Here is a 15,915-nt window from a genome sequence, read left to right as displayed (position 1 = left end):
AACCTGGAGACAGGACGCCAGCAAAGGGAGGCTGGCCAGGGACAGGGAGCAGTGTTCCCTTTGGAAGAACCCATCCCTTCCCGGTGGTCTCTGGGGGTGGATAATCTGAGACAAGCTATGTGCTTGGGTGGGTAAGGCCATATTCACTGACACCGAGCTGGGGCCTGGCCCTGAGGGGTAGTCACTCCCGTTCCCCAGGTGGAGGCAGGCAGTGGGATAGGGTGGGTACAGGCCTTGTGTGGGGCTGAGCTACCGAGGTCCCTGGGGACTTGAGCACCAAACACCGGAAGCTGCAGAACATCCATCTGCACCAGCCAGACCTGTCTGACCTGTCCCCGGCAGCTTGGGCTGCAGGCCAGGGGTGCAGGCTGCACTCTGCCCTGGTGAGCCCCGTCTGGGGGCCTGAGGAGCAAGGTCAACCTCCCCCTTGGGGATCTTGGGGGACACCTCCAGCAGGTCCAGTACCCTGGCCGGAAGCCTCTGCAGGCTCGACCCTGTGGACAAATGCTGGGAAGGGGGCCCAAAAAGGAGACCTGACTTGGCTCTCCCTGTTCTAATTCTTTGCCTCTCTTGGTCTGTGCTGGCCTCCCTTACTTCCTCTTTGTGGTTTACTGGTCAAGAGCCTGGACCAAGAGTGCCAGGTTCGAATCCCAGCTCTTCTACTACCCAGTGAGGTTACGTATGCAAATTGCTTCCCTTCACTGTGCCTCGGTGTCCTCAACTCTGCAAATGACACTGCTCACCTCCTAAGCTTGTTCAGTTGATTATTTATATATATGCAGCACTCAGAAGACAGCCTGCAATGTGCAAGCCTCGTGACTTCCATGCTGTTTTCATGTTTTGGCCTCTATTTCTGTTTTATCCTGTTTTGGTTTTTAGTTTTCTTACCAGTTTTGTCACCTTTTAGGTATTCTTGCGTTAGGACATGCATGGACATGGGCACATGGCCATATCGTCAGTGGCCACTAGAGGACCATGCTTGGAGTCTGGCCATCCCTGTAGGCAGCAGCTTAGGCAGGGACAGCCAGGTCTCAGGCTTCTCAGGGTGGACTGCCTTGGGACACGCAGTTGTCCTGTCTCCCCTCTCATTGGTCCCGGGGAATCCTTCTGTAGAGATCGCTTCAGCATGCGTGACCCCAAAGCTGGGTCTCTCCAAAGGCTGAGAGCCTCTGACGGAAGAGCCTGGGGCCTGGGCGGATGCCGGCAGTGGTTCCAATACCCCGGCTGGAAGCCCCCGCAGGCTCGGCCCTGTGGCCACAGCCCATGGCTAGACTGCACCTGCCCGCTCCTCATCTGGAGCCATGAGGTCACTTCTTGGTCTTTTTTTTTTTTTAAAGAGAAGTGAAGACAGCGTAGGTTTTACAGCAATAAAAATGTGATTAATGTACAATCCTTCACAGCATCGTTCCCCATACAGACAGACCTGTCTCCAACGTAACCCACCAGAGGAAACCGGGTTGTAAAGCACATCCTAGCAATGTGGGCTGTCTTCCCGTCAGGAGGATGGCGGTAACCTGGGGAAAGCATTCCGGACCATCGACTCACACCGAGGGGCCGTGCACGTGACCACAGTATGTCACAAAGGCAAGGCCCACTAGCCATCAAGGACAACTTGGGCTCGACTGAAAGAGATCCTTGCTCCGTTCACTGTTCCCAAACCTTATCAATGAACGACTTCTCTTCCTAACCTTGCCATATCCACATTCTACTCAGACTAAGTATTTTCCTCTGTATCAATTATATTGATGTGCTTAAGTCAGCACTGTGCTATGTGGCAGCACCCATGGATTCATGAGTTTGTTACGCTGCTTCTCTCCATTATACAAACATATTTAAACATGCATTACATTTTAAAATGCTTGGTTAATATCATCGGCAGGGGTTTGTGGCATGATTTGGGAACACACAGATGTAGTCGACTTTCCTGCCACAGATGGGGACCCTGAGACCGAGAGAGGGGAAGGAAGGGTCTTAGAAAGGTCACACGGAGATTCTAGACCTGACTCCCAGTTCAGAGTTCCTCCCCACCCCCCTCCAAAGTCACACCGGCCCATCACCGCCATCCTGGAAAACAGGAAGAGAGGCATCAGGAGCACAGCGAAGGTGACCTCTACCAACCCCTTGCCAGTTACGATGAACAATATCTATCTAAATAGGGACCACGCTTTTGGCCCCGTAGGTGTCCAGGGTTTTCTGGAGGATGAATTTAGTCGGTCAGTGTCTTTTACAAAAGCTGAAGTGGGAACTATTTTTTCTTGGGATGCATTTCCCTGTACTAGGCAAGGTCATCGGCTTCCCCCAAACCAGTGAGGACCAGGAGAGACCAGCTGCAGACTTGGGGAGGAGGAGGTGGAAGGCCTGGGACAGAGTGGGCCAAGGAACCGATCCCATCAGCACGGCTGGGGCACTCGGGCAGCTGGTCCTCGTGTCTGGTCTCGTCGCCAGGGAGGCTGCAGCGAGCACCTCGGCAGGGAGGAGCATTGTTCCTTTGGCTCCAGGACTCAGGGGACCAGACAGGACAGGAGAGGCACTTACAGGGCTCACATCACAATATTACAATAGCTGTAGGGTGTTTTTTTTTTTTTTTTTAACCACCTCTTTATTCCCTTCTGCCCCTTGCAGGGTCTAGGATAAAAGTGGGGCCCACAGGAAGGTGCCCAGTGAGCTGAGCAAAAGCTAAGCTGATTGATGTCCCTTTTCCCCAGGGCAAAATTGTTTCTTGTGCCTTGAAAACATAGAGCTTTGGGATGCCCCTTAGACCAGAGGAGGCGTGGTTCAAATAAATCACACACTATAGTAATGGGGAAGATTACGTCCTTTTCGGAATCTCTTCTCCACCGACCCCTACGCCCCCACCCCCCATGAAAATTCCCTAGGCTGACGGCTCCCACTGACCGCAACTAGGGCCTCAGAGACCTCTGGGCCTTTTCCAAAATCTCTTCTCTGATTTTGGGGTAGTTGGGGTGCTCCCTGAGGACCTTGGACAAAGAGAGAAAGGGTGTGAAAGCATCAGGCAGGGCTCCCTCCCACTGCACCAGGCCCTCCCTGCCATTGCTGCTTACGTTGTGGCAGACTTCGATGGCCTCCAGGAATCTCTTGCCCTTCAAGTAGTTGAAAGCCAGCCTGTAGCCTGTCCAGGTGCAGGGAGAACACAGACCAGGTAGGTGGCGCTGCCAGGACCTGACCCAAGATCCCCTCTGGTTCCCACGGCCGGCCAGGCCAGCACACAGGCCTTGTGGTCTGGGGGTGAGGGTGATGGTCCAGCTGCCAACTCCCTCCCTCCCACACCCACGTGGGCCTGGACTGGCCGCCTTACCAATGGCAGGGTTGGCATAATGACTGTACTTCCAGGCCAGCTCGTAGTTGGTGGCCGCGTCCTTGTAGGACTGCTCCTTCTCCATGATGAAGCCCATGTACTCGTAGGCCTTAGAACAGGACTGCAGAGAACACAGGTCAGAGCCTCCGTGGAGGAGAAGCCCCACCCGGTCCCAGCGTGCAGCCCCACAGCCCATCCGGGCCCAACGGACCCCCGAAAGGCCCTCCAGCCATGAGCCCTTCCCACACCCTCTCCTGATTCCACGTTCCAGATGGCTACCCGACCTAGTACACCTTTTCTTGCCTCGCTGGTGCTGTGCTCCCTGTTACCACCCTGCCTCTTTTCATCCTGCTCCTGCCCCCCACCTGCTCTGCCCCAGACAGGCCTGGGCCCGGTGCCCTCCACACCACCGCCCCGACCGCAGCGCAGCCCTCGCCTTGTTGTATTGCACGCAGCGCCGCAGCAGCTCGGAGGCGAGGTCGAACTTGCCGCCCTGGCAGTAGATGTCTGCCAGCAGGAGCCAGCTCTTCTCCAGGTCCTCGGCTTCGGCCAGGGCCCACGGGGCCTTGGCCAGACGCTTCAACTGCGTGCGTGCCTTGGGAACCTGCTTCAGCAGCATGTAGGCCTGCGCCATGGCCAGCAGCGCTGGGACACTGTCCGTCTGCACGCAGAGTGGGAAGCAGGAGTCTGCGTTGGGACCCTCAACCTCCCCAGCCTGCCTGCCCACCAGCCTGCCCCGCCCCGCCAGCGCGAGCACCTCTGCCTGCGCCATCTCGATGAAGGTGCCCAGCGCGGTCTCCATGTTAGCCTTCTCCCTCGTGGCCAGCAGGCAGAGGCCCTGCAGCAGCCGCATCTGGGCCTGGCCCCAGGCGGTGTGCGGATAGAACTCACGCAGCAGCTTCTCGGCGGTACGCACGCCCTGCTGCTCAGACTCCTTCCTGCCGGGGGAGCTGTGGTTGTCCGATGAGCCTGAGGTTCCTGGCCCTCACTGCTCTCACCTGGCCTGGACCCAGAGACCACAGGCTCTCCCGGCCTTCCCCAGGGTCCCGCCCCTGCTCCCAGAGGCCAGCCAGGCCCTTACTTGCTCTCAGCCGCATCATTGTTGAAAGCCTCTCCTCCCACTATCTCGTTGTCTGGATTCAGACAGATCTGCACCATGTAGTAGGTGGCACTCTGGCCCCAAGTGCTGTCCTTGCGAGCTTTATTTAGGAACTTCAGCGCTTCATTGGGCTGCCCTATATGCCTGTAGTGGAGGGGAGAAAGCCAAAAGTCAGATGGGGAGACCGAGGCCCAGCGAGTGCAGGGACACACAGGGGCCGCTCCATGGGCCTGCACAGGGCAGGGGCTGGATCGCTGCTCTCCCTGCTCCCGGGTCTGGAAGCTAAATTTCCGCTTCCCCAGCGCGGGGCAAAGCCTCCCTACCCTAACTGCTGACACACCCACCCCGGCTCACCAGTGGTAGATGCCGGTGCAGTAGTTGAACCCTGGCTCCAAAAGCACTCGGCTAGACATCTTTCTGGCCAATTCAAAGAAGGCAGGGGCATCTTCCAGTTTGCCGCTTCTTCGTAGCAGATCAATCAGTTTATTCAGCACAGGAAAATTGTCTAAAATAAGAGCAGAGACCTCCAGGCTGGGAGAGGCAGGAGGACCAGGAGACACTGCCCGTCTGGGCTGAGCAGGGGCAGTCCAGCAGCTTCCGTGTCTCTGCTGGTCTCCAGTGTCCAGAGAATAACAATGATGCTTTAAAGTGGTCATAATCGTAGCGACCAGTCATGCTGAACCTGGCAGTAAGGTGTTTTTTTTTTTTAACCTGTGTATTAACTACACAATGAAGTAGTTACTCTTATTGTTCCCATTTTACAGATGAGGAAATGAGACACAAAGAAGTTAAGAAATCTGCCAAAGTTTTCATGAATGATAAGTGGAAGACCAGGATTCAGAGCTAGACGTTCTGGCTCCAGGACCCGACCCTTAACAACTGTGACCTGCTGGGTCTCTGGGCAGACTGCTGTGGGCCGGCTGCGTCTGGCACCTTCCCCAGCAAAAAGGGTGGGGCCGGCGGGGTGTTCAGTTTATGCTATAGTGAGATGCAATGGAGACACATACCAGGTGAGAATTTCTAGCCACTTCCAGGTGGCTGTGACCTCAGAATGAGACTTACGTCGATCCCCAGTGTCCATGACTTGGGGACAGACAGGCTGTCCTGGGTCCACTGCCAAGCACTGCCCTGCCCGAGACCAGGAACTGGCCCCTTGGACTTGGGAAGGACCAGCACGTTCCATCGGGGCTTTATCAGTTTCCTGCCTCTCTGGGAACAATCGGAGAGGAAGGGGCTTCCTCTGCCAGGTCAGGAAGGAGGGGAGAGGGCCCACCCTTCTGGGGAGAGCAGCCCTTGCTCAGTGGGAGCTGACACCGGCAGTCCCACGGGCAGCAGGCTCCATGCAGGCAGCTACCTGGCGCTTCCTCCAGGACCTGGTGGTAGAGATTGATGGCAGCTTCGTATTTCTGTTTTCTGAACATCAGGTCAGCCATCATCTATCAGAAAACACACAGTGCTCCAGAATTCCTGACAGCAGCTTACGTGGGCATGGGGGGAGACTGAGGGGGAGGGGGCAAGGAGAGAAGGTCACAGACAGAGGACTTTGGGGGTAGCCTCCCTGGGCACTGGGAGAAGCTATCACAGGAGGAGCCCAGAAGGTGACCCTGCCTGGTGGAAGGGGGTGGAGGCCTGGGATAGGGCTGGAAGTGGGAAGGTAAGGCCAGGGCTGCACACCAGTGGGACCTTTTGACAGCTAGCAAAGCCAGCCCCTTCACCCATGTCTGAGATTTGCCACTTCCAGGCAGTGGAGGTAGAATGGGGGCTCCCCTCTTCTCCTGGGGTCAGGGGATAGGGGCTTTTCCCACACACTTCCCCAAGCCCCTGGAATGGGTCCCACCCTGGACTTCAACAACTGTGGGTGTGGTTTCCCCTCAAGGGAATCAGCCACACAGCCCTGGACTGTCCCAGGAGGTAGATGCTGCCCCCTGCTGCCAGCCCTCCCCTCCGGCCTGAAAGACAGCAGGCTCCTCCAACAGACAGGCCTGGGCATCTGAGGTTAGAGGGCCTAAGAAGCAGCCTGCAAGTGGTCACAGGGAGGCAGGGGAGGGTGGGGAAAAGGCACGGGGGGCGGGGGGGGGGGGGCTCTTACCACAGAGGCGGTCTCCTGGTTCTTCTCGGTCTCAAGGAGGACGGCACAGTGCTGCTCGCACAGGTCTAGGTGCCCCTGGAGCAGGGAGATCCGTGCCAGCTCCAGCACCACCTGGAACAAGGCCGGATATAATGAGCATGAAAGAAAAACTCAGGGATCGAAGCCTCGTTCTCTCATACCCCAGTTCTACCCACCGTGCCTCCAAAAGATGTCTGGGATTCCCTGGGATAACTGGCCCTCCTCTCCCACCAATACTCCAGCCACCTATGCATTTCACTAACGACCCTCTCAGAGTTGGGGCTGGGTAACTCGTACTTGTCCTTCAGCTTTGACTCTGACCTCACCTCCTCTGGGAAGCCGTCTGTGCCCCAGACGCTGGGACAGGCGCCCTTCCGCTGAGTTCCCATTGTGTCCTGACCCACATACAGGCAGAGGGCTTGTGGTATGAGAACTGCACGTGTTCTTGTCCACAGCCCCTTGTCTGAGCACAGCCCATGCGCAGGGACCGAGTCCTGCCCCGCTGTGTCTCCAGGGCCTGGTGTAGTAGCTGGCACTATCAGAAATCGGTTAGATGAGTACACATTCAATGAATGAATGCGTCTGTCACTAAGCTTTTCATTTACTCCCTCAGCGTGAACTCTAGCCGCCATTCCCTAACTGGAGCCAGACCTCCCTCGTGACTCCAAACCTCCTTGGAAGCCTAGCCTGGGCTTCATGCCCGAGGAGTCCCTGGCAGCCACACTCTCATTGTCTCCCCACGTTCAAGGGGGACCTGAAGATGCCAGACTAACGTGACTTGCTCAACGTCTTCCCCACTCTACCCTCCATGAATGGCTGTCAAAGGGGGGGGGGGGGCAGCCTTGCTCCAAGGGCTGTGGGGGAGGGGAGGCCCTGGGGTCCCCTAGAATAGGCTCCCCACACCAGGGGTCCCATGCCCCTGACACCCTGGCCAGGGAGCCTGGCAGGGCCTTGTGCCCCAGCAGGAGCAGGGTCTGGCTGCGAGGACCTCACCTTATTGTCAGTGGGCACGTGGGACAGCGCATCCTTGTAAGACCGCGCTGCCTTGGTGTACTCCTTCTCCGCCAGGTAGTGCTCGCCGAACTGGACGCAGATGGAGGCTGCCAGCTGCTTCTGCGAGGGCATCACCTCTGGCTGCTCCAGGGGAACACGCTTCAGTATCCGAGCCTGGAGGTCCAGGGCCTTGGGAGACCAGTACACTTGTGATCAGAAACCTGGGGCCGATGTGCCAGCCCTCAGGCCAACTCACAGGATGTGCCCGGCTCTCACTGCAGAGCCTGCAATGTTAGAGAGGGCATCTCAAGGGCCCTTGAGCAAATCTGGGTCACTGTGGACGTGCGAGGCCACTGGCCGAGCACTGGGGAGGCACGCTGGCACTGCCTCCGGGGCAGGTGCAGGGCAAAGGCACTCAAAACAAACCACCATTGTACTCGCCTTGTTTACCTGTGCCCATCACACCTCGGCACTTACTGTGCTGGCCCACAGGCTAGAACAAGCACACAGTAGGCATTCGATGCAGGTTGCGTTTTGATGGATGCGTTTGTTCTGAAAATTGCCCTGCTGGGAATTTGAGGCAGTCCCACAAAAGGTCCCCGACACAAAATGACCAAGTGAGTAACCAGAGAGCATCAGGCAAGAGGAAGTGGTGACGTCAGGGTTAAGCTTGGGGAAGAGGGCCCGGGTCAGCACCGGGTTCCCCAGGGGCCACACGGAGGAGTGGGAACCCCGTGGGGAACAAGGGAGTCAATCAAGCAGTCAGAGAGTGGGCTCTCCCTCTACAGCCGCAGAATGCACCCCAGGAACAAGTGCCCGGCCACACCCTTAGGGAGAAAGAGTGAGGAAGGCAGGGCGGGAATGGCCAGGGGCTGTCCCATCAGGGACAGCCCAGTGGGGAAAGCGCAGGGGTTCAAATCTCAGGTCTGCTACTTGCTAGCAGTGTGGCTTTGGGCACACTTCTTAATCTCCTTGAGCCTTACCTGTTAAATAGCAATGCCACAGTGCTGTTCTCAAAAGGCTCCTGTGAGAACTAAGCGAGAAAGCAAACAGCCCAGTACAGAGCCCAGCAGACAGCTACGGGCACTATGACCGTCACCACCAGCATCCTTGCAGACAAAGGCCTTACTTTGCCCCCTGCCTTCTCCAGCCTAGCCAGGCTAAGAGAGCCTTGGTGCACCACCAATTAATGAGCAAGGGTGGGGGAGTACATGGAAAGTGGAGCTCAGAGGCGTAGCCAAGTCCTCTTTTGAGGACCAAGCCTGGAGCCTTCCAGGCCTACGTCCTCTCCTTCGTTCTTTAGCTCCTATCAGCAAATGGCAGATAAAGGGCTCCCCGTCTACTTGTCAATCACCTTGTTCAAGGTTTCCAGTGTATCTTCCTTTTTATGGCTCTTGTAAACCTTTGCCAGCAAGAGTAAGCACTTGACATCATTCATCATGGATGGGATGTCTGTGACTGCCAAATGGAGATACAAATCAGTGCTCTCTGCCCCCTGGGAAGCTGGGTGGGGGCAGAGGGCATGCTGGGTTCAGGACCTTTGGTGAGTGCACAAGAAGAGAGAGGGCGGGTGGGGGGCAACGCACCTGCTCCGAATGCCAGGGACTGAGTTAGAATGCTGCCTCACCTACGTCATGTTCCAGTGCCTGCTTCAAAACTTTTTCTGCTTTGTTGAACTTCTTTAACTTCAGGAGCAGCTCGGCCAGATCGCAGCACAGAAAGTCCTGCCCGCTAATCTTCTGAGCAGCCTCATAGTAATTAATGGCCTTAGTGCAAACAGGAAATATTGGCACCAGGCCTGGTTCTGCACTTGAGCACCTCACACTGTGTTCCCCTCAGCAGCCACCACACCTGTGGGTCTCTCCAGGACACAGAAGCCTAAGATGAAAGGGCCCTCCCAGCTGGCAGGGCTGACCTTACACCTGAGCAGGTGTGGGGGGTGGTGGTGGAGAGGTGCCAAGTTCTCCCCTCTGCATCCCATTCAGCAGAAAGGTGGGGAGGGAGGGAAACTCACCACACCCCTCCCATCCAGACCCTCCCACCCAGGCTCCCTCCTCCAACTTCCCAGCTGGGCTGGTCCACCCCATGGCTTCCTGCCCAGCCCAGCCTGACCTTGGTGTACTGGTGAGTCTTCACGTAGGCTTGCCCAATTCTGCTGATCAGGGAGGCGTCATGTGGGTTCTTTCTATAGGCCTCGTCATAGACCTCTAGGGCCTTCTCGGGCTGCCGGGGAAAGTGCCAGGAGTCTCTCTCTCCTCTCCCACTGGAGGAGTGAGATTGGGGGCCCCTGGCAAGGCCATGAGGCCCTTGCTCACCTCCTGAATGTTCATGAAAGCATCGCCCAGTAGCAGGCTGGTTTGGGGGCCAGGCAGATGTTCACAGAGCTCCCTGCAAAGGTAAGCAAAAGCTTATCTCAGAGCTGTGCATCCTTCATATTCCCAAATCCATCTCCTCCTCTTCTTCCTGCTAATTCTGGTTGACAGTCATGCATTCATTCAATCGCTCGTTCATTCGTTCGTTCGTTCATTCATTCATTCATCCATCCATCCAACACTCATTGAAAGCCCGGTGTGCCTGAGGCATTGTGGAGCTACCTTAGTTCAGGCTGTTCTCATCTGTCACCTGGACCACGGCTGCAGCCTCCACCCAGCCCCTGGACCCTCTCCATGAGGCAGCTGCACTGCTCTTCTTAGAACTCCCATCTGACCATGTCACCCCCCTGTTTATGGTCTCCCTCTGCTGTGTATGGTCCCCTCTACCGCCCCTTCACCCAGCAGCACTCCCCTCCCACCAGAATTGCCTAGATGGAGTTTTGCCTGAGGAAAGGGACTGGGAAGGTACCTCCAGGTCCCAGTGTGAAATTATAGAGACAGCAGCTTGGGGCTTCAAATCCTCTCTCCATCTTCCTCCACCTCACATGAGTCACATCCAAGTCACTGGACATTTCCTCAAGGACGGGCAGAGCCAGGGGCCAGGGCAGAAGTGCATTCCCAAGGTTCCCCCCCAGAATGTGAGCCGTGTGAGGGGGAGAAAGCAAGGGTCAGGCCGATTCAGTTCAGTGTCCTCAGCACTCAGCAACAAGCCGGCCTGGCTGACCGACCGTGCTCAAATTCTAGCCCACGGTAAATTTATACTGTCATCAAGTGCCACGGAAGTGGCTGTCAGTGCGCTTCCTGCGGCTTACTGGTAGCATCCGATGTAGAGGCCGATGTCTTTGCGAGTCTGCAGGTAGATGTTGGCCATCTTCTCCTTGGCCTCCGTGTAGCAGGGCTGCTTGGGTGTGATGTTCCTCAGCATGCTCAGTGCCATGTCCACGTTCCCCTTGCTCAAGGCCAGGTCCACATTGGCGATGGTGATGCGGATCTCCTCTGGTGTGCCGCTGAACTCGTTGATGGCATCTTGCATGACCTTGGTGGCCTCGTGCTAAGACATGGGAACCCAACAGACCCTCGGTTTGCTGCCACCCACCGCAGGTGGCCTGACAACATTTTAAACCTCTACTAAGTTTAAGACCTCTACTAGGAAACTTAAAGCCACCACCCTTCCCAGCCTGGCCTGGGAGAGGATTGAAACCTGGAGACAGCCAATGGCCCGGAGCAGTCCTGCTAAACGGAAGCCGAGCGTAGGACGACCCACATCTACCTGTGGAGACACTTCGCGGCAGAAAGCAAAGAGATCACTTTCATGTCCAGGGCCACTGTTCTGGCAGGGGGAAGGTGCCCCGGCAGCCTGGGGGTACAGAAACCCCCAACTGTAAGAACGTGCCTGCTCCTTAGCACTGAGAAGTCTTCCCACGGGAGACCTGTGGACGCACCTCCTTGAATTTGCCTGCTTTCGATCGCTGATGTTTTGATGTTATGGTGTTGGGCACATAGAGGTCTCTTAGAACTGTATCTTCATTATATTTGTACCCTTGATGATTTTAAGGCAGATACTCTCTTCGCCCACTTTGGTGCTTTTTGCCTTGCATTTGGCCTTCCCAGCGTTTCTTCCTCGGCTGCTGCTTTCTTTCTGTTTGCCTGGTTATGTTCGAACCCGATGTTTAACTTTTATCCTGGGGCTTCGGTTTTGGAGTAGAGGCCGTAGGGGTTCCGCGGTTTACACCAGGGTGAGTGTCTTTTTCACTTATTAGGTACATTTATTTCATTTATAGTTTTATTATCACAGATATGTGTTCTTGGGCTCTTTGTGAATTTATCTATTTTTTATGCTGCTTGTGGTTTGCTTCATCTCTGCCTCCGACATGTGGCCTTGCTTGGTTTTCTTCCTAACCTTCCTCATGTGGTAAAAAAAAAAAAAAATCTTTTTCATTCTACTAATAATCTCTCTATCAAGAAATATTTTGTGTAAATTGACCTGGCTGGATGGTTCAGTGGATTGAGTGCCGGCTGGTGAACCAAAGGGTCGCTGGTTCAATTCCCAGTCAGGGCACATGCCTGGGTTGTGGGCCAGGTCCCCAGTAGGGGGTACTCAAGAGGCAACCATGCAGTGATGTTTCTCTCCCTCTCTTTCTCCCTCCCTTCCCCTCTCTCTAAAAATAAATAAAATCTTACACAAAATATCTTGTGTAAACTATTTTATACTCTTCTCTACAGAAATAGAAAATTGCATGAATATAGTTCTTCCTCCACCATCCCTTTCCGTCTCTCTCCCTGGATCTTTTCATGGGATATTATTGTTATTTTGACTTCAGTAACTTTTATTTCAAGATCTTACCCACTGTACTGGCTTACAGTCAAAATTACTGTAGTTCTTTTCATGGAATTATATTTAGATTTATTTAGATTTGTTCTATGTTTAAATGGACTTAATTCTGTCCTCTTTTACCTCAATTTTTTCCCACTCATAAAAACTTCACTTTATTTCATGTTTTGGTTGCCTGTATGTCTACAAGTAGACTTTTCAGAGAAGTTTAACTAACATCGTAATTCTCGAGTCGTTCCATCTTTAGTGTCCTTTATTGTTTCCATAGATGAAAGACATTTCAGGGGGCATCCTTCCGCCCTCTACGCTTCATAACTATCGTTCTATTGTCTGTCTGGATTTAGTATGAGCTCAAGGGTCTGAGGCCACATTGATGTTTTTTTCTCTACCTAGATACATGTAGGAACCTTCATCTACATTGTTCATCCTTGATTCCCATAACCTCATGAAGATATTACCATTAGGATATTTCCTGATCTTAATACTTTATTGCTAATTCTCCAACACAGAGGGGCCTTATTGTGATCACATCTTCCCTAAAGAAACCGTCCCCCTACTGCGCGTTCAATACTTCCCCTGTCGTATTGGTGCTCTTTGCCAAAGGAGCGTGGACTACACCTTTGCTGGAGACCTGTCGTCTGTCTTGCTTACCCATCACCCTCTCGAATCACCTCCATCATTTTCCTGGTTTCCTCAACCCTTTCCTCCAGTCAGAGAGCTTCAGCAAGGGCTCACCTACATTCTACTCTTTCTCATGAAATTATACTTTTATAACGGTATCATTGTTTTCTGTGGTTACTTTCGCTACCTCTGCCAGCTGACTTTTCATCTTCCGTTTTATTAGGACCCCTTTCTTGATCTCTTGTGTTCTACTCTGAGCTCATTTACGAGGCTCCACATTCTTTTTCTTTTCATGGAGTGCAGAAAAGTTTTGAAAATATTTCTTCTATTTTTTATATAGTACTTTCTCCTAAAGTACAACCTTGTCTTTTGTCTATTTCATCCCTCCCTCCCTTCCTCCCTCCCTCCCTCTCTCCCTTCCTGACCTATAGTTCCACGCTGGACCCCTTCTGATCACTAACGGGAACAGCTCCATCTAACCTTGCCCTTTTCTCAGAACTGGGCTGGGGAGGGAGAGGACCCTGGCACAGCTGCCCTGGGAGCCCCTCCCCCTTAGCTTTCTCCTTTGGGGCCAGCCTTTGTGAGAAGCTAGGGTCAGGATGGAACCGCTGGCTCACAGTGAAGGCCACAGCTCACAGATCTGTTATCTTGGCTGAGCAAGCTGGGAAAGTGATACCAGATTATTTCCCTCCTTCGTTTCCTCTGGCCCACTTCCCTGATGAAGACATCTGGGCCAGAGAAAACCACGGGCTTTTCAGAAGGGAGTTCTCGTTCAGCAGCCCTGCCCTTCTATGGAAGTGCAGGGCTCCTCCAGGAATGCCCCCGCTTTTCCTGTGGCCTCACCACATCCCCAGTTCAGAAAGTTTCAAGCAAATGCTGGAACCTCAGGACCCCCTCGGCGGCACCCTGCTTTCTCTCTGTCACCATGGCAACTTCTGAAAGGACAGGGCGGGGCAGGGGATGGCTGGTGGCCTGCTCCCCTTTGTCCCCAGCCCCATCACAGTGCCTGGCATAAAGCAGGTCTTCCACCAACAGCCAAGCAAATGACTGACTGTCAACCATCCTTCAAGAGGGCTGTTCCCTAATTTTGTTGCAGATAGAGATTCCTTCTCTACGTTTAATTCTTTTGTTTCTTTTGGCAGATTGAAGGGAGGGAAGTACCATAAACAGTCTTCCACATTCCTGTCTTTGCCTGGAAGGCAAATTTTGACTTTAAGGACAAAAGGCCTCATGGGCTCACTGTTGGCTGTGCCAGGGTCACCACAGGAGGAGGCAGGATGTGGCAGCCCTGGTGGCTCACGGAGATGGTCCTGGAGCTCCGCTGACAGCCCCCTTCCTGGTGAGCAGGGGAGTGAGTGAGGCCAGGGAGACCGAGGGAGCAAGCTGAACCCAGCTCCCCCACCCCCATCCCTGTGCCTGCCAGACCCTCCAAGGCACCGGGGCTGCCTCACACAGGCTGTACGCTGCAAACGTCCAAGGAGACACAGGCTGTTCAGGCTATGGTGTGACCGGTAGCCACTGGAAGGTGTGCACCGCCTGATCTGCACAACCACCTGTGGTGGGCCACCTCCCTGAGATCCCGACGGGGACAGTGGAGTAGGCGGGGGACAGATTAGGCGGATCCCAGTCTGCTTTGGACTTTATCTTGAGGGCGCTGGGAGCCACTGAAGCCCTTTGGGCAGGAGAGAGATATGCTCTCAAATGAATAGAGGCTCATATAATAGCCCAAGTAAGTATCAGCCAGAATCAAAAAGCCTGGACCGCAGGCTTACCCCAGACCTCCAGTCCGCGCCCCAGCCCCAAGGGGGAAGAGCAAGGCCTTTCTTACCAGCTCCCCATTCATCCGCAGGGCGTCTGCCAGCTCCAATAAGATGGACACCCGCTCGCTGGGTGGCACGCAGGGCCCGCGGGACTTCTTGCCTTCTTCCATCTTCATAGTTGGTAATTTTACAATCATTTTCAGTGTCTTTATGGCTTCTGGATAGTCCCCGGACTTGTTGAGGGCCCTGGCCTTGATGAAGTGGTAGAGGGGGTGGTCTCGGACCTAGATGAGCACAGCAGGGGGTGGGGCTCCAGGTCATGGTGGCTGCTCACCGCACCCACAGTGGACAGAGCCACAGGAGACCACTGAGCCCGCCCCCACCTCTGGGTCTGAGGGAAGGTCTGAGGGGTGCCAGTAGCTCCTGGGGCTTCTCCCCCAAGGCAAGTGGGACAACAGCTAGCCAGCCGGGCATGGGGATGCTAAGCGGGTGACAGGGCACAGAGGACCCCCACCTGGAAGTTGTGGCTGACGCCCAGCTCCAAGCAGTGGGAGCACATGGCGAAGTTGCCCTGAGCCAGGTAGACCTGGGACATGAGGAGGTGGGCGTCCACGGAGGTGGGGTCCAGCTCCAGGCAGCGCTGCAGTGTGCTCTGGGCGTTCTCCAACTCTCCTAGAAATAACACACCAACCTCTGCACCCAGGGGGCCCTGGGGACTCCAGGGACCCAGGGAGTAAAGGCAGAATGATTTTACATGTCCCGTTACCAAGAAGTACCCAAGTTGGGCATTTTACCCAGTTTTGTTCTGCTTTGCTCAGAGGGCTCCTCCTAAAATGAGAACCACACAGTTTTTGCCTTGACCGTGGCAAAGCCAAGAAACTCGAACCTCAATGTGACACCTCCCTCCTCTCTGTAACCCTCACAGAGATAGCCGCATCACTCTACTGTTCCAGCTGGAAGCTCTGGGGACACTTAGGTCTTTCTTTCTTTTTTTTAAGATTTTATTTATTTATTTTTAGAGAGAGGGGAAGGGAGGGAGAAAGAGGGAGAGAAACATCAATGTGTGGTTGCCTCTTGCATGCCCCCTACTGGGGACCTGGCCCGCAACCCAGGCATGTGCCCTGACCGGGAATCAAACCAGCGACCTTTTGGTCCACTCAATCTACTGAGCCACACTGGCCAGGGTGGGACACTTACGTCTTGATTCCCACACCTAAGAGCAGAACAAAACCTAATACTAACGGCAACCAGACTTGCTACAACTTATGAAGTACCTGTTGCTCAATGCCAATACAAGCAGGCACTTTAGAGGGGC

The 15,915-nt window shown here is 54.6% G+C and overlaps 1 protein-coding gene across 4 annotated transcripts in view; it reads right to left on the bottom strand.

Moving 5' to 3' along the window:
* Positions 1 to 1,353: 1,353 nt before the first annotated feature.
* The window catches only part of TTC21A (tetratricopeptide repeat domain 21A), a 33,500-nt gene continuing 18,938 nt past the window's right edge, over positions 1,354 to 15,915 (bottom strand). The window contains exons 13-30 of one of the 4 annotated variants that reach the window (XM_053930182.1): positions 15,115 to 15,272; positions 14,669 to 14,884; positions 10,700 to 10,938; positions 9,831 to 9,903; positions 9,628 to 9,738; positions 9,143 to 9,281; positions 8,870 to 8,973; positions 7,516 to 7,704; positions 6,505 to 6,615; positions 5,770 to 5,851; positions 4,770 to 4,920; positions 4,398 to 4,559; positions 4,074 to 4,266; positions 3,753 to 3,977; positions 3,317 to 3,437; positions 3,063 to 3,130; positions 2,896 to 2,978; positions 1,354 to 2,064 (exon numbers count right to left, since the gene is read on the bottom strand). In XM_053930182.1, the coding sequence (XP_053786157.1) occupies positions 2,901 to 2,978; positions 3,063 to 3,130; positions 3,317 to 3,437; positions 3,753 to 3,977; positions 4,074 to 4,266; positions 4,398 to 4,559; positions 4,770 to 4,920; positions 5,770 to 5,851; positions 6,505 to 6,615; positions 7,516 to 7,704; positions 8,870 to 8,973; positions 9,143 to 9,281; positions 9,628 to 9,738; positions 9,831 to 9,903; positions 10,700 to 10,938; positions 14,669 to 14,884; positions 15,115 to 15,272 (2,420 nt within the window). In that variant the 3' untranslated portion in view covers positions 1,354 to 2,064; positions 2,896 to 2,900. Of the gene's footprint in view, positions 2,979 to 3,062; positions 3,131 to 3,316; positions 3,438 to 3,752; positions 3,978 to 4,073; positions 4,267 to 4,397; positions 4,560 to 4,769; positions 4,921 to 5,769; positions 5,852 to 6,504; positions 6,616 to 7,515; positions 7,705 to 8,869; positions 8,974 to 9,142; positions 9,282 to 9,627; positions 9,739 to 9,830; positions 9,904 to 10,699; positions 10,939 to 14,668; positions 14,885 to 15,114; positions 15,273 to 15,915 lie in introns of all 4 variants that reach the window. The other 3 variants (XM_053930183.1, XM_053930181.1, XM_053930184.1) reach the window with 3 other exon arrangements.

Source organism: Desmodus rotundus, chromosome 8 (genome assembly GCF_022682495.2).
Source record: "Desmodus rotundus isolate HL8 chromosome 8, HLdesRot8A.1, whole genome shotgun sequence".
Taxonomy (NCBI): Eukaryota; Metazoa; Chordata; class Mammalia; order Chiroptera; family Phyllostomidae; genus Desmodus; species Desmodus rotundus.
This window is presented reverse-complemented; position numbering and strand designations above follow the sequence as displayed.